Consider the following 25,780-nt stretch of genomic DNA (forward strand, 5'->3'; position numbering starts at 1 on the left):
ACAGTTATACAATGTTTATACAGTAGAGGTATCTTCTCTGGACGAGCGGACTTGAAAACAGCATATACATTGGAGCAAGTCCGAATCTGGCAACATCCTTTTCAAGGGCTACGAGCAAGGAGAGCTGATAAGATATGGTACTGCAAGCAAAGGTATACTTGTCTCAAAGATATAAAACAAACAACCATACATCAAATATAGGTCGAACTGAACAACTCACCAAGGAATGTTTGCCATGCACAAGCAGATTCCATTTATCTGTACATCTAGTGCATATGGAAATGACTCGTACTCAGAATAGAGACACCAAGAATCATTGATTCAGTATTTGGTTGTGTAATGTTTAACCTGGGTGTCTAGTTTGGACAGTTTTCTGAACAAAATGATAACCCAATGATTCTACGAATTGGATGAAATAAAGGTAAAGCTTCTGGACAAGCAAGTAGACAGATATTCTGCGAGATTTTTTCCGGTAGAAATTAGGGGGGAGCACAACAATATTTTAGGAGGGCCTATCGAAACCCCCCCCCCCCCCCCCCCCCAATTATTTTTAATTAAACATAAAACGTGCGACTTGCAATCCTGCCACTTCTCAAAGTAACCTGGCCTTGAGAATGTACAGCAATTGTCTCTTCAGTTTCACTTTCACTTTCAGAATTAGAATTGTCAGTTTCACCACTGTCTCTATCACTTTCAGCAATACTTATTACACTAGTGTCAGTTTCACTCTCATCAGATCTAGAGTCCACTACTGTTCGTTTCAGTTCCATCAGTAGTAAAACTTGTAATTTCCTTTGGAATCATTTTTTCTTGAACTCAATTCTGAATCATGATGTGAGCAGCTATTAATATATTAATACAGTTTTTTCTTTTAATTTCCCCTGTTTTGGCAATTTATATATGCTTATCAAGAGATTTATCCAGCTCTCACTTTTAACTTTTCAAGATTTCCACTCAAGAATAACTTCAACCAGTCATAGTCATCATATATTTATTCCTTTCTCTTCTTTTCTCCACTTTCACTTTGTGGGTATATGATCTTCGAGTACGGGATAAGATTTTTTGGATATCAATTATGATAGGGTATTACAAAATAGGAGAAATGTTGCTATTTTTTTTTACATTCTTTTCGTTTAAAGTTTTATTTCATGTGAAATGTTATGTATGGGTGAGGATGGGATGGGGTACCGGATAGGGTTAAATTCTTATGATGTAATATATAAATACTGCCAGACTGTAATATCGGTTACACAAGTTAGTGGCGCCCTCAAGAAAGAGGATGAGGGCGCTGTTACAAATACGGATTTAGAGCAAAACAAAATGGCGGAGGATCAGGTAAGGGTAAACGCTTGTGTACGACATTTGACATTGCACGTTTTTTCTGAAAAGCGAGATTAAATTTGTTCACGACCATCTGTAAATATTTCTCATCTCTAAGTGCTCCTGTCGTCGAAATGAGGTGTGGTTTAGAGCAGCACGTTTTCTCGAACATGATCTCGACTCGTGTGCGCGTTTATGACATGACTGCAACATGAAGAAGAGCGAGTCTGCCGCCATGCGTAGACGGATTTGCATTTGACTAATGTGTTCACACTGTAAAACGCGGTCTTGACAAAATATAAACAAACCCATTAACAAGTTAGTACAGGATATCCGGTTTCAACCAACAATAAATAATTTCGAAAACGGAGACCCGGGAAAGATTGTTATGGTATATATGGTCTGAGACACAGGCACGTTAAGTTACGTTACCACTATTTGAATCAGATTCTGTAAGTGTAACACAGTTGACAGATAAAAGTCACGGTTTTGTGTTAAATCGTTTCTTATTTCAACACGTGCCATTATTATAATGGGGAAGAGAAGGAGGCATCAACTGAGCATAACAATATTTGAACTAAGTCCTTTCCTAATAGCTCGGTGAACGCAAGGGGTACAGCAAAACATGCCATCATGTATAAGATGATAGAGCCACCCCCTGGTCGTTATTCAGTGCAACAGGTACATTTGGGATTGTGTCTTTCTCTCACAGTGTAGCTGGTAGGGGTAGCAGGTCATAAAAAATTATGTCAGTATGACACAGGGTTTTGTTAGTTTGCAAATAACTTCCCATTTTCTATTACAGTGGAGTCTGGAGACTTGCTGTGGTCTCATATTTATCTCACCTACCTTTGTGATATTAAAAGTTGGTTTGAGATAATGAGGCCATGGCAAGTGTCTGGGCTAACTAGTTTAATAACCATGTCTGCGATCAGTGTGAAGTAGGTGTATTTGTGTATACTATAGACACACACACACCCTCCACAAGGAGGGTCTATGATATAGGCCCTACACATTAATGGTCTATGAATAGTGAATGTGTGTATGCGCATATAACATGTGCATTAGTGGATGTGGGTGGATAAATTCATAATATGTTATGGAGGTATTAGTGAACAGTAATACGGAGCGGTAATATTTGTATAAATGTATGATTACACAAAGCCACCAGGTGTATAATATATTTCATGTTATACTTCCTGTTTGTTATTTTCACATACCACCAGGAATTGGCACAATTGGAGGTGTTGTGTAAACAGTTATATACAACGGCAAATCCAGGCGAACGAAATGAAGCAGAGAAAGCTCTAGTCAATTTTACCAACTCACCCGACTGTCTAAGCAGATGTCAGCTTCTACTAGAGAGAGGAAATGTAAGTATCTCGTATACATTGAGCTGTAATTGTTCAACATACAAGTGTGTCTTGGCCTACATATACATAAATAACAACATAATACAAGAATGAGAATTTGAAAGGGAAATACCACTCCAGAAAGTAAAGGTATTTTCATAAACGTTGGATTCTGGAGTCATTTCTTGATTTTACATCACATACATTTTGTGCAAATACCAAGAAATACCACCTTCCTTGCTCTCATTGTTGTCCCGTGTTGCATCATGGGACTTAGTATTAACATGTATTAGATGAACAATGAATATTCATAACTTTACCTGAAGGTAATAAGAACTTAGGAGTTTATACGTGGTACGTTTTTGACCTTTATGAATTCAATAATTGGTATTTTGCACTCACTTTAGTTATGGGTATATCGGTCTAACTAGATTACTCATGTGGAGTCATGATGGGCAAATGGTTAGAGTGACCGGCTTTGAATCTGCAGGTTGCAGGTTCGAGCACCATCGCTGCCATTTGTTTCTGAATGGCTAAAGTTCGTGGGCAAGATTTGAACCACGATTGTGCCTCAGTCAACCCAGCTGCAGCTGTGTATAATTGGGGACCTGGTAGGATAGAGGTTGCAATGTGAATGCTTTAATCCTATGTGCTCATAGAGGCTGTAATGTATTGTATGCTTCCCAGGGAGTTGAGGAAATATAAAGGGCCATTGTGTTGCTATAGATCCATGCCAGGTTAATAACTGTAAAGCGCTTTGAACACAAAAGTAGGAAAGTGCTATATAAAAACTAGTCTGTAAGTTACAGACATTTGAATCATGCCACGCTATCATAGTATCAGCCAGCACTCATCATCATCTGTACTATTCTATGGGACCTTGCCTGCTAGATCAAGAATTTAGGCCACTCCTTGAACTTGTGATTACAAGTTCAAACAGAGGTCATTATGTAGATTTTCATTATTTTGTTATGGTGATACTTGTTAATTGTTCGTACTTGATAAAATACCAGACTTTGGCTGGAAACTTATGTTTACTATTAACGTAAGTTAGGTGACTGGTCTCATAAATCAGCATTGAAAGGCTAACATCATGGTCAGTATGACACCTGAACATAACGATATTTGATTGGCTGCAACCCAGTCTGGTTGCTTATGTGGGATATTGGGTAGATTAGTAGAGTTGGTGGTTAATAAGAAGCCTGATAGGGGCTGAACAACATGACATATCTTACAGCCTATATAAAAACCAACATTAGTATTATACTAAATATACAGACTAAGAAATTTATACTTTATACCTGTTAAGTTGTAAATATGTCATACCCACCTCATTCTGGGCTCAATGGATGATTTCTACCATATACCCAGGTACAATAAAGATGGAATCAATATACATAATATATTCATAAATTAAGCCATGCATATTCATTTTTTCTTTCCTGTACAGTCTCCCTACTCACAGTTATTAGCAGCATCATCATTAACCAAACTGGTGTCAAGGAACACAGGCAACTTGCCACTTGAGCAAAGGATTGACATGCGTAAGTATCGTTACAAGGTATTCTTTGTTGTTGAGATTTCTGTGTGTGTTGGACTGTTGACAGGCTGTAGAGCACTGGGTATTGAGATGTCTGCGAATTGGACTATATTTGTATTGACAGGCTGTAGAGTAATGGGGGGTATTCTGTGTTGAGATGTCTGCGAGTTGGACTGTTGACAGGCTGTAGAGCACTGGGTATTCTTTTTTGTAGAGATGTCTGTGTGTTGGACTATCGACAGGATGTATTGAGATGTCTGTACGTTGAACTGTTAGCAATAGGCCTTTGCAAAATTTGTCATGGTGGCGCTCTACTTCCTGTCTGTGTGTACTGCAATCGCTTATTTGAAGACTTACATTTCTTACTCTAGCTAGCTCTATTAGAGAGAGAGTAGCATTATTCTGAAATTTGAACGGTGATCAATATATATGTTTGTATTACGGCCACCAGAATCAAAATGGCTAGAATAAAGTGATTTTAGTGTACATGTAGACCCGAGTGAGGTTGAACATGCAGCCTCTTGAAGAAAGCATATTATCAGAGTCATACCCAACTGAGAGTGTATATATTAAACTTGCTACTATGCCCGCTTATATGAACATGTTGCGTCATTTGTTTTAGTTTTTAGTTTGCCCATAGCTTGATTTCCATAGAAGTATATGCCTGGTTGACATCATACTTCATTGATATATGAAGTGCCTTTTTTCATTTATTGAAAACAGCATACCCTAAAACCAAGGCTGTTGGGCTCGTGGGCTGTGCTCTTGAGCTGAGCTGGGCTTTTTGAAAGTGAAAGGAATTTACACTCAATAAAATGGACCTTACATGATAGCAAGGATTGCCTCCTTTCTGTCTATTATTCCTCTAAGCTCTGATGCATGAATTAAGGTATAACGGTTACATTAAGGAGTTTTCGATTTTTTATTGAGTGGGTGGTGTTGATATTACACTACTAAAAGGATGGGTTTTTTTCTGTCTATTATTCCTCTAAGCTCTGATGCGTGAATTAAGATTTAATGATTACATTAAGGAGTGTCCAATTTGTATTGAGTGGGTGGTGTTGATATTACACTCCTGCAATGCCAAGGATCGTTTCCTTTCTCTTTTCTATTCCTCTAAGCACTGATGCAGGAATTGAGATTTAACGGTTTTTAAGGAGTGTCCAATGTTTATCGAGTGGGCGATGATGCTTGGTATTACACCACTGCAAGGATGGTTTTCTTTCTGTCTGCTATTTCTTTCAGTTTAAGATCTGATGCACTGTTGAAAACAAATTCATTGTTACATGTAATGAATGTCTGAGTGGTCATGATTTTAGTATCAAATGCTGTAACACAAAATGTTGTATCCTTTTTATCTCTGCAGGGAATTATGTGTTAAACTATCTTGCAACCAGACCAAAGTTACCAACCTATGTAACACAGTCCCTTATTCAAGTAGGTTTACCAGTGCATCTGTATTTCTCAGCGAGGAAAAAGTCTTTTGATTCAGATTCCCACATTGGATAGGAGTCATCGTTTATGTAAATGAAAGTGAATGTGTTCCGAATACATGCTGATATAATCTTAATTTAACATAACATGTATGAAATCAAAGTTGTACATTTTTCATGTTAATTTGTTCATGAAAGCGCCAACCCCTTTTCATCTAAAATCAAGAATTTTTTTTTTTGAAATGGAAGTTCGAAATGATATTAGATTTAAAAGAAAATTCCATCCAGATGTATTCCTCCCTTCAGTATGCTTGCATTGATTTTTGCTATCAATTAGATGTGATTTTGGGTGATAAAATAGCACCTCAGTAACTTATTCAACTTTGAAATCTTGTAAAAACAGCCCTACAGCACTGGACATGTGTTCAGCTATTTTGGAAGTTTTCAGCAAGGGTTTATGGGAAAACCACTGGGTGATGACATCATTCTTGCAAGGGTTTATGGGAAAACCACTGGTGATGACATCATGAATACCCTAATCGCTTGTCTTAACAAATCCAAAGAGTGTCAAGACAAGGCCCCTTATGTCACTTGTATTTTCCACAACTGACGAAAGTAATGTATAAGGAAATGATATCAAAATATCCTTTGGATTGGCATATACTGTATTAATTATTAGATGATTTCACTAAGAAAAAATAATCCCCCCCCCCCCTCCCCATTTTTTTAATTTTATTTTCATAAGTTACATAAGTGTAAGTACTTGAATTGAGAATGCCAAATAATGTTAGACCTCCATATATGGTGAAAGCCAAAATACAAAACATGCAGGAATATGAGGTTTCTTGTTTTTGTATCTTCTGTGCAGTTGTTTTCTCGTATCACAAAGCTTGGATGGTTTGACTGCCAAAAAGACCAGTGGGTGTTTCGCAATGTTGTGGACGACGTCACACAGTTCCTTCAGGTAAGTGTCATAATCACTATCATTCATACCACCAGAAATACCACTACTATAAACATCATAACCACTAGTAACACCGCCACTGACATAATCACCACAACAAACGCCACTGCCAACATCACAACCACTTTCACAACCCCACCGCCACCACCAATACAACCTCCACAACCACATTCACAAACAACGCTGCCACCACAATCACCACCATCACACTACCACCAATACAACTACCATATTCACAAACACTACCATCATCACTACCACCACCACCACCACCACCACCAATACATCCACTACCACATTTACAATCACATCACCACAAGCACCACCACCACTAACCTGTTCACCACCACCAATGCAACCATTACCATCTTCACAACCACCACCACCACCATCACCATCACTATTAAAACCGCCACAATCACAACCACAAACATTCTGAGTGGCATTTGTCAGTTTACCTTATGTTCAATACTATTTCTACTTCCACTATTTTCAGGGTTCCGTAGAACACTGTATGATTGGAGTACAGATTCTGTCACAGCTCACAGCAGAAATGAACCAAGTAAGTTTCACAAGCATTACAATCAACGATTTTGTTTTATGATCGACATTCCACAAGTGTTGGTGTGATCTGCAACTCACGCATACTCAGTTTACACTTGCTAGCAATCAAAATTGACACTTTTCTTTTTGATTCACTTTCTTGACTTTGTGCTCAAGATCTGTTTGGAGACTTCTCTTCAGTGTAAACTTGTTCACATTACAAGACATCACAGCTGTTGAGAATACCTAATGCTTGTAATGTTAAAATATTTTTGATTATCATAAAATATTGAAATGCTAGTAATATTGCCCTAATTTTTTCATGTTGTATCTTTACCAGGCTGACACAACAAGACCACTCACCAAACACCGCAAAGTAGCATCTTCCTTCAGAGATTCTTCCTTATTTGATATTTTCACATTGTCTTGTAATCTTCTCAGACAGGTAAGAAATGAAATTTAAAACAAACTAAGCGTAAACTTCAGTATTACTAAAGGTGTGGGAAAGAGATTGTGTGTGTGTGTGTGTGTGTGTGTGTGTGTGTGTGTGTGTGTATGGTGTATGTGTGTGTGTGTGTGTGTGTATGTGTATGTGTATGTGTATGTGTATGTGTATGTATGTATATATGTATGTATGTATGTATCTAATCTGTGTATGTATGTATGCATGTATGTATGTATGTATGTATGTATGTATGCATGTATGTATGTATGTATGTATGTATGTATGTATGTATGTATGTATGTATGTATGTATGTATGTATGTATGTATATATATGTATGTATGTATGTATCACTATGTATGTCTTTATGTTGTGTCTGTGGCTGTGTGTGTATGTATGTGTGTGTGTGTGTGTTTGTTTGTTTGTTTGTGTGTGCACGCGTGCAAATGAATTAGGTGTACACATGTAGTAAAATTCACAAAAGTGTTTCATTGTAGCCTCACTGTATTTGTATGCTTTCCACCAGAGAGCTTGCCATCTTTTATGTTGTTATAATTTGGTACATTCCACTTTATATTATCAACAATTTGTTGTCGTCTTTCATCCACAGACACAGAATAAAAGTTTAGATTTCAATGATGAGAACCAGGTGAGTTTATTTTTGCCATATTTTCCTTGAAACATGAAGTCATCACATAACCTTTTATCTGTTATTTTGAAAATGATGATCACTCGGAACATAGCAAACTCAAAGCCTCTTGATAAGTCATGTACAGATGGGTTTGAAATAGTTTGCAAATGCAATTTAAAGATTCAACAAAGGAGTGATAAGGACTTTAAAAAATGTTTTTGTTCAACTTTATGTATTAAAAATTCATATTATTATTATGTTGTAGACAGTAGTATAATTGGTTGAGAGAGTCACATTGGTTGTAATCTTTCATTGTTCATTGAATGATTCATTGATTCATTGTATAACTTATAATTCATTTGACAGCATGGTATAATGACCCAGCTACTTAGGTTGGCCTACACCTCTGTGACCTTTGACTTGTTCATTGAATGGTTCATTGATTCATTTTGTCATTGATTCATTTGACAGCATGGTTTGTAATGACCCAGCTACTGAATTGTTGACTGTACTTGTTCATTGAATGATTCATTGATTCATTTTGTCACTGGTTCATTTGACAGCATGGTTTGTAATGACCCAGCTACTGAATTGTTGACTGTACTTGTTCATTGAATGATTCATTGATTCATTTTGTCACTGGTTCATTTGACAGCATGGTTTGTAATGACCCAGCTACTGAATTGTTGACTGTACATGTTCATTGAATGATTCATTGATTCATTTTATAACTTATAATTCATTTGACAGCATGGTTTAATGACCCAGCTACTGAGGCTGGCCTACAACTGTTTGACCTTTGACTTTATTGGTACATCAAGTGATGAGTCATCAGATGACATCATCACTGTTCAGATACCGACATCATGGAGGTCTGGTAAGATACAGATTTTTTTTTTTGTAAACTATGGGTATGACATACTTGTGTAGTTGTACACATAGTATGGTAAAAATGAATCCAGTAAAATTGATTTTTGAGTCAGCACCAAAAACTTAATTCCTCAATGCAGGGATGTAGAAAATTTTAGAGGTAGGAGGAAAAAATGTCTTGATTGATGGAATTTAAAGTTTGAAGCATATGGTGATTGTTTTTTATGGTCACAGGGTGGGTGTGGGATGGGGTTTCGCTCCGGAGGCCTCTGCTATCACTATTTTTGCAAAATTTTGTAATTCCATGGTTCCTATTGAAAAAGGCTTCACAATAAAGGTAGGAAATTCAACATACAAATTATAAGTTCATTACAAGTATAAACATTTCAATAGAATTATCTGATATCTCAGAATTTTTTCCAAGTTTCAGATTTTCTCAGCCAGAAATTTATCGCTGACGTATAGTTATTTCTCTCTCCACCTTTCGACTATTTTTTTACATCCCTACATGTACTACTTAGTGGATAAAATCGATCTCTAATACTGACATGTACAATGTCTAATTATTGGTATTATAACAATTTTCAGTGAATATATTGGTTGTTGTGTGAGCCAAACAAGAATACTCCAGTTACAGCCATTGCAGCTTTGATATATCCGATATCCAATATCTTTGAAACATTGAAAACTTGTGTTGATTCTCTTGATATTATTGTTTTGTTTGACAGCATTTCTTGATTTCAGTAATGTGCAGCTGTTTTTTGATTTGTACCATAGCCTACCTCCGTCACTATCACCTTTGGTAAGTTCAACATTTCCATCGGTATTTTCCCATGTTTCAAGTTCATGAAAGTTTTAATACACAAATGCTCTTCTTCCACTTTGGCTTTAGAGAAATGTACCTGTTTCAAACAAATCACTTGTCTTACTGTCCACACTGGATCTGACAGACAGTCACTGAATGATCGAATCAAGTCGTACAACCAAACCATGAAGACTATTGTTCAGCCAAGGCGTGACATGATGTTTTATACATCTCGCACAGTATTTTTGTCACGAATTACACAAACAAAATACAGGCACTGATAGTATGCACGCACATAAATTGTTACATTTTATCACACTGTGAACACAAATAAACAGTTTTGTTCTTTTCTTTCATATTGATGTTGATTTGTGTTCACAGTGAGATAAAATGTATCATTTTTATATGCTTGCACACTATCAATGCCAGTGTTTTGTTTTATGTATTTCTTAACAAAAAACCTTGCGCCAGATGGAAAAGTATTTTGCCACCTAAATTGAAACTCTACAGTCACTCTGGTTTGGGAGTAAAATAGCTGAAGGTGTTAAACAAACTGGAAGTGTGAAAACGTTAGCTCTCTTATATAAAGTTAGGTGTGAAAGTACTTGTCAATTGCCCATTGTACAATGCAAACCAGAAGTGGAGAATATAGCGCCCTCTATAGTGTGTAATACTCTAGTCAATTGTACATCTAACTGTACACCACCCTTTCTGATGATGCCATTGTTAATATATAACCATTTTCACACCTCTAGTTTGTTCAACACCTGTTGTTGTTTTTGGACTGACTTTTCATCCTTCGGTCAGATCAAATGTGCAGACACTGGGGAGTGATGAATGATTTGTTCACAGTATGTGTTTCTAAATGAAAATGAAAGAAGAGAACTTGTGAATTAATCGCAGTGCTTCCATGATGAAAATACATATTAAAAAAGTTTGGTAAATTTATTCATGAGCAGAGAACACACTTCCCGCATGTCCCCTACCAGGAACAAATAATGACAAGATGGGTTGGCAAGTAATCAATGATAAATGTTTCAACTCTGAAACTCATTCTTTTAACATTTTAGGCTAATATTTTGTTGATACTAGATTTTATTAGGAATAAATGAGGACTTCAGTAAATAAGCCAATATATACAAAAAAAATTTACACGTATCAACAGAGATGACTCAAAGCTGTGATTCTTAAAGGCAGCGCTAGCCTCCCGTTCGGTTGTCGTTACCTTCCTAATCCTGAATAAATAAGAGTAATGAATAGTAATATCTTTTCAGTATGATTAACGAACAAGCCCCAGTCTGATCATGTTTTGTCCAAAATTGTATATACCATGTATAAATATCAACTTTATGTAACAACACACTCATTCCCAAGACATTCACACGTCCACACATACCAAATTTATTGATAAAATCACCAGCTGCTCATTGTTGTCATGGATTTTCATAGAGGAATCGCTGCGTTGTTCACTGTATGCATTCAAGTTTGACAATCCATGAAGTTAAGAGGCCTTCTATACCCCTGTCTTGTGCATTTGGGTGAGCACCATGACAACAATAAACAAGAGAAACTGTAAGTCTGTCCTTGATGGCAGTCTCTGTTTCAAGTACCGGTACTGTACGTTCAAAGGCATCCTCTGTGCCTGAATAAATTACTATCACATTTTGCTGGCATTATTTGCAGTTTGGTGTGATCCTCCCTACACATTCTGATGATGTGATGTCACAGAAAGATCTCAGAGAATTGAAGTATACTAGAGCAAAAGCAAAGAATTCACCTCCTTGTTCTTTATTTTGTAGGCTATCTCATGTATCGTCCAGATAGCGTCTGTCAGAAGATCATTGTTTAACAATGCAGAGAGGGCTAACTTCTTGTCACACCTTGTGACTGGTGTCAAGAGAATTCTAGAAAACCCTCAGGTATGTCACCTCAGTGATCGCACTGCTGCAGCAGAAATATCGAACGGTCACCGAAAGACTGTGTATATCATACACATTTTATGTTCCCAAGAACAAGTTAGATATATAAGAAACAGGCTTCCCACAGACTAGTCAATACAAATACAAACAACACCAGACTCCTGCCGACAAGCAGGCACTGTATGTGTACACATGTCACCACGGGAAACCATGCAAGCAGACTCAAATTCTTGCTAGTTTCAATTTGTATATGTCAAAATCTGAGCTGCAATGTGATGACATTAAATAGCTTCTTTGTTCCAAGGACTTTGTGTGTGTGTGTGTGTGTGTGTGTATGTGTGTGTGTGTGTCTGTGTGTGTCTGTGTGTGTGTGTCTGTGTGTGTCTGTGTCTGTGTCTGTGTCTGTGTCTGTGTCTGTGTCTGTGTATCAGTTGGGGTCGGATGGCAAATGCATCGTTTGGTGGAGTCAAACTGAGTGAAACTCTTCTTACTTATAGCGTGGCAAATTTAATCAATCTTGACCAGGGCTTGAACCCTGACTGTGGTGGTAAGAGGCAAGTGGTTTAAATACTCAGCCACTGTTAGAAAATGATGACATGTTTAGTAAAGTATATCAACCTAGTCATTGACTATAGGTTGACCCCAGTCAAACTTGTTTACTTTTATTCATGAAAAGTTGTGACTTCCTTTTCTCTGTAGGGTTTATCTGATGCAAATAATTATCATGAGTTTTGTAGATTACTAGCAAGACTGAAGTCAAACTATCAACTTGGAGAGTTAGTGAAAATCGACAACTACCCAGAAGTTATAGCTCTCATTGCCAAATTTACTGTCACTAGTTTACAGGTAAATGTAAGTTCAACTTTTATTCCCCTTTTTAGATAAGGGAGGGCAGTAAAGGTTGTTATTGCATCACTGCTCTTACCCTCATTTGCATATCATGCAAGTTTCCCCGTTTTGGATAAGGGAGGGCAGTAAAGGTTGTTATTGCATCGCTGCTCTGACCCTCATTTGCATATCATGTAAGTTTCCCTGTTTTGGATAAGGGAGGGCAGTAAAGGTTGTTATTGCATCGCTGCTGTTACCCTCATTTGCATAGCATGTAAGTTTCAAATTTTATTCCCCTTTTTGGATAAGGGAGGAGAGTAAAGGTTCTTATTGCATCACTGCCCTTACCCTCATTTGCATATCATGTAAATTTCAAATTTTATTCCCCCTTTTTGGTTGAGGGAGGGCAGTAAATGTTGCTTTTACCTTCATTTGCATATCATGTAAGTTTCCCCTTTTTGGATAAGGGAGGGCAGTAAAGGTTCTTATTGCATCACTGCTCTTACCCTCATTTGCATATCATGTAAGTTTCAAATTTTAATACATTTATTTGTCTCTGTATTTGACTCCTGTCTCTATACTACCCCTGTTTATTTAAAAATGACACCTGACTACTAGTTCATAAAAGTCAACCCATTGCAAGGTTACCATGACAGCTTTGCTGCTACATACAAACATTGGTCGTTAATTTTATCCATACATTGTATTCTACAGATACATAACCAACTGTAACTCTGGAGTAATTTTGCAAATTTGATGCTAGCAATGGTGTGCCATCTGCATTGGCGATATCATTCATGGCTAATCATTATTTCATTGTCAATCAATCAATCAATCAACCAACCAACCAATCAATCAGTCAATCAATCAATCAACTGATCAGTCAATCAATCAATCAATCAATCAACCAACTGATCAGTCAGTCAGTCAATCAATCAATCAATCAATCAATTAAGCAAGCAACCAATCAATCAATCTCATGTGCCATGAATGTGAGTTTTGGTGATGTTTCTCTTTTCAGCAAATGTGGCGCTTTGCCCCAAACAGTGTCCACTACCTCCTTACATTATGGCAGCGGATGGTGGCGTCAGTGCCATATGTCAAAGCCTCAGAACCTCATTTACTTGAAACATACACACCAGAAGTTACAAAAGCTTACATCACGTCTAGGCTAGAGTCTGTCACAGTTGTTCTAAGGGACGGATTGGAGGATCCGTTGGAGGACCAGGCAATGATATCACAGCAGTTGGATCAGGTAAAAATCTACCCACCTTTACTAACAAATATTTCACTATACTTACATGTAAAGACAGGGCTTACTTAAGGGGGAAATCAAATTCAAATTGCCACTGTTGGAAAAGAGAAAAGTACTTCACTTAAAGGGACAGTGTGTTTTCTACATAGCCTTGTCTTTTGGTTTACTTGTGACAGCTATTAAGGTGATGTCGCCCTCATATGTAATCTTCACAAATACTTTTGTTTTTCAGCTCTCTACAATAGGAAGATGCGAATACGAGAAAACCTGTGCTTTGTTGATTCAAATGTTTGATCAGTCAGCACAGTCATATCAAAAACTTGTACAGACTTCACCAACTAATGCCACAGAACTGGCCATGCAGGAAGGTGGGTGGAGTACATTGTCCCAGACATGCATGTCTTTTCCCCACTGTACATCATATTCCAGTCATCAGAAAGACAAAAGATTGCATAGCTTGGCCACAAGGAGTGCTGTTCAGCGATGGTACTATAGCCATCTTTGAAAAAAAAAATGTCTTTGTGTTTCATGGCACAGGTTGATGGCATGATCAACCAGTTACAAATTCTACTAGCTTTGTTTCAAATCAAGTAATTTTCAAGAATTCAATGAATTGTTTTTGGGACACTTTTTTGACCAATTTCATTTACTGCTATGTCATTTTAGCACTTGCTATTCCTCATCTGGGGCACCCTCTTGTGACATTACCTGTGAAAGTAACTGTAAGGTGGATAACTGACATACCGTATGGCATACAGCAAGTGTTTCAGTAACCACAGCAACCAAACTCCTATACAGCTTTACCGTTCCTTCTTCCAATTGACTTCAAGACATCAGGAGCAGCTACATTTTGCTTGGCTCAAATATCCAGGTGTTCAAACATTGATTATAAAATGCAGAATCTACGACCATAAATAGCTGGGTCATGATGGTCAGAAAGGGCTCAAAATTAATTTTTTGCATTTGGCAGTCCCGCTATCACTTTCCAATATTAGCCCAAGGTATGATAACCAGAAATCATGTATTGCTGAACTGAAAACAGAGAACCTGTATTAGAAAAAAAATGTGTGTTATTAAAGTACTTTCATATCCCTAAATTTTCCTTATTTAAATTGTCATACAGTCCCTCAGTGGTTGCCTAAGTGGGCTACCAGCTGCAAATTATGGCATCCCTAAGACAATAATTAGTAGTCTGTGGACAACAAGGGACTACCATTAATGTCATTCCCTGTCAAATGGTGAGAATGGGCAGCTCAGTATCTGCAAGTTGTCGGTTTGAGATAAATTATTTCTTCAAAACTGAAGAAATTTAAGGAAACTCAAAATATGATGTTACAATTGACAACGCATGAAATAGCAAAAGTCAATCTTTCCTCCCATTCAGATAAACAAGGAACAGCTTTCTGTTTACCACACAGAAACAGCACAGAGAATGGCTGCAGCTTGTAGTAGAGTTCTAGTTTTCTAGTTTTCCCCCACAGTACTACCTACCCCGTACCCCTACCCCTGCTTGTCAATATGTAAAGTGAATGCATCTGTGTCTGTTCCTTTGACAGGTCGGTTAACCTGGTTAGTCTATATAATTGGTGCTGTAATTGGTGGTCGGGTTTCATTTTCTAGTGCAGATGAACACGATGCCTTGGATGGGGAGCTGGTTTGCAGGTAGGGATCTGCTTGTAAGATAAACATATTGGTGGTTTCACTTACATAGTGAGGGGATCACAAAGGAATGCAATGTTAACACACAAAGTCAGGGAGGTAATTTTTCTGCGTCAGTTGGCAAAACCAGTACTGGAAGGGGCTACAGGGATAGGTTCGGTCCGTCCGGCTGTCTGTCCATGTAATAGCATTATATGTATACATCCATGTTCGGCTGCATTTCACGAGAGCTTTTTTTTAACTAGAATCGGCTACAAAGCTGACATATTCGAGGGAGAATATACAAACCAATTAGTAAGTTTATAGATTCAACATTCAGTCCCAAATGAGTGAAAAAATATTGTGTGTATCATTTGTCCTTCACAGAATGCTTTTATACCAGTGATGATTAGACATTGTGTTGCAGTTACATTCTTGGAATTGTTTCTCTTGCAGAGTACTACAGTTAATGAATTTGACAGATTCACGTCTTGCACAGGGGGGAAGTGAGAAACTTGACTTGGCCATGCTGAGTTTCTTTGAACAATTTCGAAAAATTTATGTAGGAGACCAGGTACAGAAAACATCAAAGGTAAGTGAATGGAAAATAGATATTTTAAAGGGAAAAAAGACAATTGCATCCAAAGTTGTCTTGACGCATGGATCAAGTGTCTAATACCATGTTCTGATGCCCTATTTTCTTGAAGTGTGGATCAAGTGTCTAATACTGTGTTCTGGTAGACCTAACGTTGTGAAGTGTGGATCAAGTGTCTAATACTGTGTTCTGATAGACTTATTGTTGTGATGTGTGGATCAAGTGTCAAATACTGTATTCTGATAGACCTAATGTTGTGAAGTGTGGATCAAGTGTCTAATACTGTGCTCTGATAGACCTAATGTTTTGAAGTGTGGATCAAGCATCTAATACTGTGTTCTGATAGCCTTATTGTTGTAAAGTGTGACTCAAGCATCTAATACTGTGTTCTGATAGCCTTATTGTTGTGAAGTGTGACTCAAGTGTCTAATACTGTGTTCTGATAGCCTTATTGTTGTGAAGTGTGACTCAAGTGTCTAATACTGTGCTCTGATAGCCTTATTGTTGTAAAGTGTGACTCAAGTGTCTAATACTGTGTTCTGATAGCCTTATTGTTGTGAAGTGTGACTCAAGTGTCTAATACTGTGTTCTGATAGCCTTATTGTTGTGAAGTGTGACTCAAGTGTCTAATACTGTGTTCTGATAGCCTTATTGTTGTGAAGTGTGACTCAAGTGTCTAATACTGTGCTCTGATAGACTTATTGTTTTTAAGTGTGGATCAAGCATCTATTACTTTCTCCTCACAAGCGTATTTCACGAGAGTGTTAACATAAATTCTGTCTGACTTCAACAGGTTTATAGAAGATTGTCACAAGTACTAGGACTCAATGATGAGTCAATGATTCTCAATGTCTTCATCAGTAAAATGTAAGTGGAATGTTTTGTATTATTTCCAGAATGTACGCTAGAAGTCTTGATTTCTTTTCGAAAACATAGTTCTCATATGATTGGAGAGGAAGACTTGAATGAATGAAATGAAAGCTGGGCAGCAGAATGAATGACAGTATTCATGTCGACTAATAACTGAAATGTTATTTGTTGATAAAGTGGTTAGTCCTGCAGTGTTCTCCGCAGAGGGTTTTAGCGTATCGGGCCCGATATCCTTTAATTTTCGCCGATACGCTATCAGTTGTCCCGATACGCTATAAGATTGTATAGGGTTCGGTAAATATTGTTCATCTGTCAATCGGTCAGCTGACGCCTTTGTTGTTTCACAACGTTTGTATTGATCCTTCACAAGTTCACACATAAGCAGCAAGTAAAACTAATGAGTGTCTAATTAATTCAACTGACTATTCAACCCTCTACCATTACCAGAAAGATTTCATTGAAGTTTGCCGTCAGTATTGTTTTCGATAGGAATAAAATGCGTAAACCCGCTAATGGTAGTGTGATTCACACTCGATCGGTACAACAGCTTTCGGTAAATCAAAGGCAAAACCGGCCCATCCGTAACGTCGGTTCGACCGTAGAAGCATGTCGGAACTGCCAGATTTTGACAACTACAAAATCAAAAGATGTCGTGCCATTTTGCTATAAAGTATAAAAGTTCGACAAACGCATGAAGTTGACATTCAATGAGTTCGAGTGACAGAGTAACAGTGATAACGCCGAGTATGTCTCAACCCTAGAGCATGTGCATTCTTCAATGTCGTGAAAAGAGTTAAACAGATTAATGTACCTTTCGATAAAGTGGCGATGTTATCTCAGATTATCAGTTTCATGTTTAATTTTACCCTGAAAACACGTTTAGTTTGTAGTTTGACATTGTAGACTGATACATCGTACGACTACGGTGAAAGCATGGATTTTCCAAAATGGCGGCCATGACGTCACAAACTATCGCGAGTTTTTGAAGTCCTCCATAGGGAAGTATAGTAAATCTCGTGTATCACGATATTTCGGACTAAGACGATGTCTGCCGGTAGTTGTACACAAACTTTTCGTGTTTCGAAAGTCTAATTTATCTGTGGACATTAAGATTTAAATAATTTCAGCTTTCCTAACAATAATAATCAATAACACTGCTTTATGAGTTTCTTATTGGTGCTAATATTTTGAAGTAAGAAATTGGCCTTCAACTTTCCTTTGGCCACATGTACATGTACTACTTGTTTGATATTATGATGTACTTTGATTTTTTGGGAATATAATTATATGTAAATTGATGCTAATTTATGCTAATGAGCCGATATCCTATCAACAACTCCTGGGGAGAACACTGGTCCTGGAATGCTGTATAGTCATATCTACAGTACTTGGGCAGGGTTTGAATTTAACTTCTATGTTTGGTCGTAAGATTGTGCTGTCATTGATACGTGAACCAGGGGTAATTATTGTGAGCACCTTGCACTCTCAGGATGAAAGGTGCATTGTAAATTCACATTATTATTATAAAATGTGAATGTAATACAATTTTAAAAAAAAGAAAACCAGACTTGTTGACCATCACCACGGTGCCATGTGAAGCCAAAATGACTCAAATATATCAAGACATCAATTAGAAAAAAACATTTGTCATTGTTGGTGACCTTTTTAATCACTCCCAACATGCAGTTCTATGGCAGATTTGATCATGCACTTTATGAGTATGTAGGGTTTTTGGCAGCCTACACAAACAGTGAGCAGAAAAAAATAAAAAAATAAAAAATAAAAAATAAAAAAATTAAAAAAAATTAAAAAAAATAAATAAATAAATAAATAAATAAATTAATTAATTAAAAAAATCAAAAAATAAAGTAATTAATTAATTAATTGAAAAAAAATCTGTTATCATGAATCCTGGGTTGCATACATATGGTAACCATGCATAGACAGGCAAAGATGCTATATACATGAATCATTGTGTGATCAAGGTCCATTGTAAACAAATCAAAATTTCACATTCGTTTTCTAACCTACCATTTCAAAGTTATTACATTTTACTGTACTGTGTTATACGTTGAAACAAGGTCAACAATGGCACAGACTGTGCTTGGTCATATGTAGGGTGTGAATTAAAGAGCGCCCTCAATGTCAGTTCTGTTAGTCTAGCCACAGATACTCTGATGATGGATGTCTCTTTTCACAACACACAGAATTACCAATCTGAAGTACTGGGGTCGAAGTGAAGCAATCATCACCAAAACTCTCCAGTTACTTAGTGACTTGTCAATAGGCTACAGCAGTGTCAGGAAACTCATCAAGCTAGAAGCTGTACAATTTATGTTAAATAATCATACTGTAAGTATTACTCATCGATAGTGTACCCTTTTTGATGAACAGCGCCACCACTTGACAATGTAGAGAATCGAATAAGTCAAAGTCACATCATTCATCATCAATACATTTGTTGGTAAACAGCGCCATCTCTTGACAATGCAGTGAAATTAATGAGTCAAGGGTTACATCATTCATCACTATTACATCTCTCAGTAAAGTTCACTTGAAGGGAAAACAAATTTGTGTAAATCAAGTCAGTTTCTGCTCAGAATTGAAAATTTATTTCTCCAAGTTAGCTCAGACTTCATGTACATATACTGAATTCAATATGGTGGTCAGAATTTTGGCTGGGTGTATTTGTTAGTGTTTGTACACAAAATGGCCCGGCCAACAAGCGTTTGGTATGAGATGTGAACTTGAATAATTGATCCCAGTTCCTGCAAATGAAAGGGAATTTGTACTAGGATGTGAAAGCGAGAATCATGCTCCTGTACTGTAGATCTGTTGATATTCACTGCAATTGTAATAAAATTTTGAGTGTCCCAAGTAACTTTTTTGTAGCATGGGACCCCACGGCTACTTCTGTGCGTGAGCTTATTTCTTTAATCTTTTGTGTATCTAATGTCACTCGCCATACTACTACTTTTCAGCAGAGTGAACATTTTTCATTTCTTGGCATCAACGGTACAACTCTCAACGACATGAGATGCAGAACAACCTTCTACACAGCACTAGGAAGATTACTCATGGTAGACCTCGGAGAAGATGAACAAAGATTTGAAAACTTTATATCACCTTTGACTACAGCTTTTGAATACGTAGGCACACAGCTTGCAAATTATGAAAGTCCAGGGCTTTTTCAAGAAGAACAAGCAAAGGTAAAGGACACACCACAAAGGGTACAGCCTTCCGTATGATAATGACAGTTTACCACTGATTCAGCCTAGCCTCTAACGTTTTATCAACATGACTTCGACTCTGTGTGCCACACATGTATTACGATACATGCACATGTGATTTTTTTTACCCATGCTTACTTGTGGGTCAGAAATTTTGGGGGTTTGAAAAGTATTAGCCTTGAAAGGATCCAGTACTTGGAATGTAGAAATGGTGTCTTTGAAGATCCACTGAACGTTTTAGGGGCACATGTGAAAATATATTGGCCTTGTTCTATTTCGACCATCTAGCATGAAGTAAATGCTATTGCGGGTACCAAGAAAAAAAAGAAAATGATACGTTGGAAGTTACAAAGCAACTGTTTTTTATACTCCTTTACTATACAGAAATTTGGAATTTAGTCAATAAATGTTGTCTACTTGACCATTTTTTTCTCATAATAATTCATTGTTTTGTTCTTTTCTTATCCACAGAGGACGTTGATAGGTCTTGTGCGAGATCTACGTGGTGTAGCCTTTGCTATTAATACAAAGACCAGTTACATGATGTTGTTTGACTGGATGTATCCTTTATAGACGTAATGCCGGTTTCAAGATGCACTGCGCGTCTCTCCACACAATGTCATGTATTGTGGGGTTTGCACACACTACTCAGGGGGATGTTTGTCACCTGAACGTACCCTGGGTTCCCCATAAAATCCCTCTCTGTCATTGATGGTGTTTAGTCTTTGTTCTATAAAATCACCCATAATCAAAGAGGTCAACATATCTTTCCATCATTTCCTGATCAAAATGTTATTTCAAACATAATAAAGACAAAACAAGACTAAATATAACCCAGAACCCATAGTTCATGAAAATGTCTTTATTTCCTGGAGAGCATTCTGATTTAATAAGTGCTGTTTAAATCAGACCCTTCCTAGTTAAATCAGACCCTTCCTAGTTAATACACTCAAGCCAATAACATAGTACATTTCCTTAACCTTGACCTTTGTCTTCAGCTATCCCACATATACGCCTATTTTATTACGTGCAATAGAAATCTGGTACCATGACCCGGCAGTTACAACGCCAGTTTTGAAACTGATGGCAGAACTAGTACAGAATAGAACACAGAGATTACAATTTGATGTGTCGTCTCCCAATGGAATCTTATTGTTCAGAGAAACAAGTAAAATGATTGTCAGCTATGGTAAGGAACTCTTCTCTGTTTATTTAGCGCCCTCAACTGGCAACGCCTTAGCTTGTGATTGTTTGATAGACTTTTGTTTTAAAGTTTTCACTGTGGCAGCCTCTATAATGAATATATCATTTTGTTTGTTTCATTTTTAGAAGAGTAACTTTTACTTTTGTTGCCTTTTATTTCAGGAACAAGAGTGTTAACTTTAGGTGATGTACCCAAAGATAATATTTATCAAATGAGATATCCTTTCAAGGTGTGTGTGTGTGTGTGTGTGTGTGTGTGTGTGTGTGTGTGTGTGTGTGTGTGTGTGTGTGTGTGTGTATGCGTTCATTCATGCCTTCATGCGTGTGAATCTGTGTGTATGCATGTGTGTGTATGTATGTATGTATGTATGTATGTGTGTGATGTGTGTGTGTGTATGTATGTATGTATATGTGTGTATGTATGTATGTATGTATGTATGTATGTATGTACATGTATATATGTATGTGTGATGTATGTGTATGTATGTGTGTATGTATGTATGTATGTATGTATGTATGTATGTATGTGTGTGTGTATGTATGTATGTATGTATGTATGTGTGTATGTATGTACATATGATGTGTGAGTGTTTGTTAATTTCTTGTAGAATTCCTTAACAGTGTCTTACATTGAAAGGTATATCAATATGTTTCAACATGTTGAAAGCAGCACTGTGTGGAAACTATGTTAATTTTGGGGTATTTCAACTGTATGGTGATGATGCCCTTGAAAACGCATTACAGACGTTTGTCAAACTACTGTTATCTATTCCACATAGTGATTTATTGGTAAGTATCAAGAACAAAGAAAGAGTGACATCCTAACAATCGACGGTACCACAAGTTGTCTATGTGTTATGCCAGTCAGTGTGACCCCTAGTATGTTATCAGAAGGATAGAGCTCAGTGTAATATCTTCAGTATTTGTCACTCAGTTGGGAAGAATTTTTGTGGCTATGCAGAAAGTGAAGGTGTTTGGAGTATGATTTTCATTGCATCAAGAGAATTCTTGGAAACTACAAGAAGGTTTGGCACACTATGACTATGGTAATCGAGGCTTTGGTTTACTAAGATAGACACAAACTGAAACTATTATCGCAAGGCCTTGATACAACAGTGATAAGCTATTGAATGGATATTGGTTTAATAGTCTCAGTGGGACAGCTCTCTGAGAACTAGTATTTTTTCAGTTGCCACACACATACAGATCTACCAGTCCATAGGACGACAGAGACAGCATTTTATTGATGTTTTAGGACTTCCAATGTTCACAGTATCTTTGATCACAGGGTGATTAGAATCGCACAACAGAGCAACCGCTATCACCCGCTTGTGTAATGCACCACTTGAACATATAGTTTTAGTATGAGTCTATCTTAGTAAACTGAAGCCTTGATTACCAGATTAATACAGGTAGAATGCTATTCAGATAAAACACTATTCATGGTGCTGTAACAAAATTATTATCAATTCTTTTTTGAATCCTGTGTACCATATCTGTGGTTAATGGTGTGTTGATTCATTTTGTTGATATAAATTGCCATGTTATTATTCATATTTCAGGACTATCCCAAACTCAGTCAGTCCTACTATGCCTTATTGGAGTGCCTAGCCCAAGATCATATGAACTTTATTTCCAATTTAGAACCCCAAGTTTTCTTGTATATACTTTCATCAATATCAGAAGGTTTAGTAGCTTTAGGTAAGTATATATAAGTTTACACCTTGCAAGAACCATTTAGAACAAAAAATATGGAATATATACTGTTGTCGTTCGACGTAACGACAACGCATGTCTATGTCACAACAATGTGTGTTTATGTCACTGGTAATGCTGGGTTCGAAATATGAGTCAAACGTTCAAAATTACCTTTACTTTCCATAATTTTTCTTTGATATTACTGGCACTAGTATGATTATGTTATCCTCCAATATCTTTCTTCATTCAGCCGGAAAATACTCGTGACCCAAGGGTTTGTCATCACGAGTCGATAGACTCGTAGTGACAAAGACCCCATTAGGTCACGAGTATTTTCCTCGGCTGAACAAAGAAAGATATTGGGGGATAACATCTAATCGTTCAAACTCTGACTGGATGTGTGACTGTAGGTTGAACGATTTAAAAGATATGCATAAGAGATTTGATTTCATATCCCAAGTACGTATGTTTATCCATTGTTCCTTTTTATACAGATACAATGGTTTGCACCGGATGTTGTACAATCTTGGATCACATCGTTACCTATCTCTTTAAGAGGTTATCAAAAACAAGTAAAAAACGAGCCAATGCCATCCAAGAAAATGAAACATTCTTAAGAATATTAGAAGTACATCCAGATATACTACAACAGGTAAGTATGAGTCCCATACCCAGAATAATGTTGTACCTTGTGGACTTAAAGGCCAAGGTTTCAATCCCAGGATCGCTAATTAGTGTTGTCCTATCATTTATTGTGGACCAACTTTTTTTAAAAGCTCTGCCAGACAACTGTTTTTCACACCTACATTTTAATACTAATCCAAGCAACACCTATAACATAATGTTTAATATAATTTTATTCCTTGCTATCTTAAAAAGTAATGCCAAGCCAGGAAATCAAGGTATCTTCATAAACTTTGGGTTCTGGAGAGAGTCACTTCATGATTTCATATCACACAAATTTGTTGTTGTCACACTGTTGCCTCATTGGTTTTAGTATACATGAATATTTATTAGATGAACAATGTATATTCATGACTTTATGTGAAGGAAGTGAGCACTTAGGAGTCATGAATATTCAGTGTTCATCTAATCCATACTCATGCCTGCTTAGGAGAACATCATAATTTTTTGTGAAAATACCTTTATTTGCAGGTGCGGTGTTTCCCTTTTAAATATGACAGTAATGGATAACTAGAAATTGTCGTCATCAATGGTGCATGCTTTGTCGACATAGAAGACTTGTTGTTTGAGCCTTTTTCATGTTAACATTGTATTACTTGTTTTGTTGTTAGATGTTATCAACAGTATTAAACATTATTATGTTTGAAGACTGTAGGAATCAATGGTCAATGTCCAGACCTTTACTTGGTCTTATACTCCTCAATGAAGAGGTGGGTACATTATAACGAACACTGCCCTCACTGGTGTAAAATGACAGTCTTTTAACTTGTGATTTCACTTTGATTAATAGAAACTGGATGTTATAAATGAGAATAAAATGTGTTGGTTTCATGTTTCATTCACTTTCATTTATCAGTTTGGTGCTAGTGTAGATGTGAACTTAGGTAGAAATGAGATGTTGGCGGGGGGAGGGGGGGGGGGCGCATTGCTGGGCAAACTCTGTTACATGGATTGTCAGCTGTTTGTATTGTTTTTGTAATAGGCCTTTCCAAAATTTGCATGGAGGCACGCCACTTCCTGTCGGTGTGTACATTGGGGGTTTACATGGTATAGGTTACATCACTTACAATTTACTTGGAAACATCAAGTTGATCTTGTGCCTTTATAGGGTATCTTTGCTGTGGGAAATTGCATCATGGGAGTCAGCAGAAATTATATATTCAAGTTGCACAATGAATATTCATGAGGGTTGATTTACACTGAAGGGTATAGGCACCCGGGGCTCATGAATATTCAGTGTTCAACTTGAATACATTATTTCTTCAGATTCCCAGTTCATAATAGGATAGTTCATAATAGGATACTAAACAAATAACAACAACAGCAGCTAATACCTACAGCCCTTGGTTATCTTTTCAGTACTTCACAGAGTTACGGAAGAGAATAATCAGTTCCCAGCCATTAGAGAAACAGGAATCCATGCATGTGTGTTTTGAAAACCTCATGGATGGCATTGAACGAAATTTGCTCACCAAGAACAGAGATAGGTAAGAGACAGAATTGTCAACTCTTTGTTTGAATTAGGCATGAGTGCACCTGCAGCCTGTAGATTGCAAGCCAGCCACTCAAACCATTCAACCATCATGATTCTCAAATTAAACCAAAACCCATGGTTATTCTACTTGCACCTTTACAATCATCTTGGCCAATTGGAAGGGAGATGGAAAAAGATCAATTTTTGTGAGCAAATGGGGCACACATTTGGGATGTCAGGATTATCGCCAATCTGAAAATATTTGCAAATTTCTTTTCAAATATACTGTATCCACTACTTTTCTCTTGAATGATTGAAAGTTTTCTCTTCCATTCTTTTTTTTCCAGGTTTACACAAAACTTATCAGTGTTCCGCAGGGAAGTTAACGACTCCTTGAAATCACCAGCCAATTCAGTACCCATGACAGCCAGTGAAATGATGAGCTAATGCCGCCTGCCTACCCTGTACCTTTTATAGAGAAGTC

The 25,780-nt window shown here is 37.1% G+C and overlaps 1 protein-coding gene across 1 annotated transcript; it reads left to right on the top strand.

Moving 5' to 3' along the window:
* Positions 1 to 1,320: 1,320 nt before the first annotated feature.
* Positions 1,321 to 25,780, top strand: LOC144446114 (exportin-7-like). Its single transcript, XM_078135824.1, has 28 exons — positions 1,321 to 1,335; positions 2,547 to 2,693; positions 4,123 to 4,216; positions 5,579 to 5,649; positions 6,514 to 6,609; positions 7,106 to 7,171; positions 7,493 to 7,597; positions 8,207 to 8,245; positions 8,978 to 9,104; positions 9,826 to 9,899; positions 11,702 to 11,821; positions 12,521 to 12,673; positions 13,671 to 13,904; positions 14,137 to 14,272; positions 15,461 to 15,566; positions 15,999 to 16,134; positions 16,931 to 17,004; positions 19,215 to 19,359; positions 19,992 to 20,216; positions 20,709 to 20,797; positions 21,236 to 21,426; positions 21,603 to 21,657; positions 22,070 to 22,229; positions 23,003 to 23,141; positions 23,633 to 23,790; positions 24,434 to 24,532; positions 25,182 to 25,309; positions 25,644 to 25,780. Exons 1-28 carry the CDS (start codon positions 1,321 to 1,323, stop codon positions 25,741 to 25,743), a joined length of 3,282 nt encoding a protein of 1,093 aa, XP_077991950.1. The 3' UTR covers positions 25,744 to 25,780.

The sequence above is a fragment of the Glandiceps talaboti genome, chromosome 15 (genome assembly GCF_964340395.1).
Source record: "Glandiceps talaboti chromosome 15, keGlaTala1.1, whole genome shotgun sequence".
In the NCBI taxonomy this organism is placed as follows: Eukaryota; Metazoa; Hemichordata; class Enteropneusta; family Spengelidae; genus Glandiceps; species Glandiceps talaboti.